Raw genomic sequence first — 441 nt, forward strand, 5'->3', positions numbered from 1 at the left:
GTGAGCAAACAGGGCTCCGTGTGGGTCCAGTCTGGAATAGTCAGTTTTGGTTTTGGCTGTGCTCGTCCCAATCTGCCAGGAGTCTACTCCAGAGTGTCCCGCTACCAGTCCTGGATCAACTCCTTCATCAGCTCTGATAAGCCAGGCTTTGTCCAGTTCAGCTCCAGTGGGCCGGACGCTGACAGCAGCTACACCTGTCCTGGTCTCCCACCTCCTCTCATTACTACTACTACTACTACTACTACTGCAGGACCAGCTACACCCACAGATTCACCATCCACTGTATCAAGTGCTGAATGTAAGTATCCTGACTAGCACAGAAGATAGAAAACACCACACAGGTCATTCTGTCTCTTATTTACACTATAAATGATCAATGACCCAACTTTTTAAAACAGACATGAATTCTCAACATTTCATAACTAATTACATTTTTCATTC

The 441-nt window shown here is 46.0% G+C and overlaps 1 protein-coding gene across 1 annotated transcript in view; it reads left to right on the forward strand.

Moving 5' to 3' along the window:
- The window catches only part of LOC111650298 (putative inactive serine protease 43), a 6,698-nt gene extending 6,280 nt beyond the window's left edge, over nt 1-418 (forward strand). Inside the window, exon 2 of the mRNA XM_087172279.1 lies at nt 6-418. Within this exon, the coding sequence (XP_087028405.1) occupies nt 6-315 (310 nt within the window). The 3' untranslated portion in view covers nt 316-418. The remainder of the gene's footprint in view (nt 1-5) is intronic.
- Nucleotides 419-441: the final 23 nt, after the last annotated feature.

Source organism: Seriola lalandi, unplaced genomic scaffold (genome assembly GCF_002814215.2).
Source record: "Seriola lalandi dorsalis isolate HSWRI2012SDOR001 ecotype SW California unplaced genomic scaffold, Sedor1 jcf7180002052170, whole genome shotgun sequence".
Lineage (NCBI taxonomy): Eukaryota > Metazoa > Chordata > Actinopteri > Carangiformes > Carangidae > Seriola > Seriola lalandi.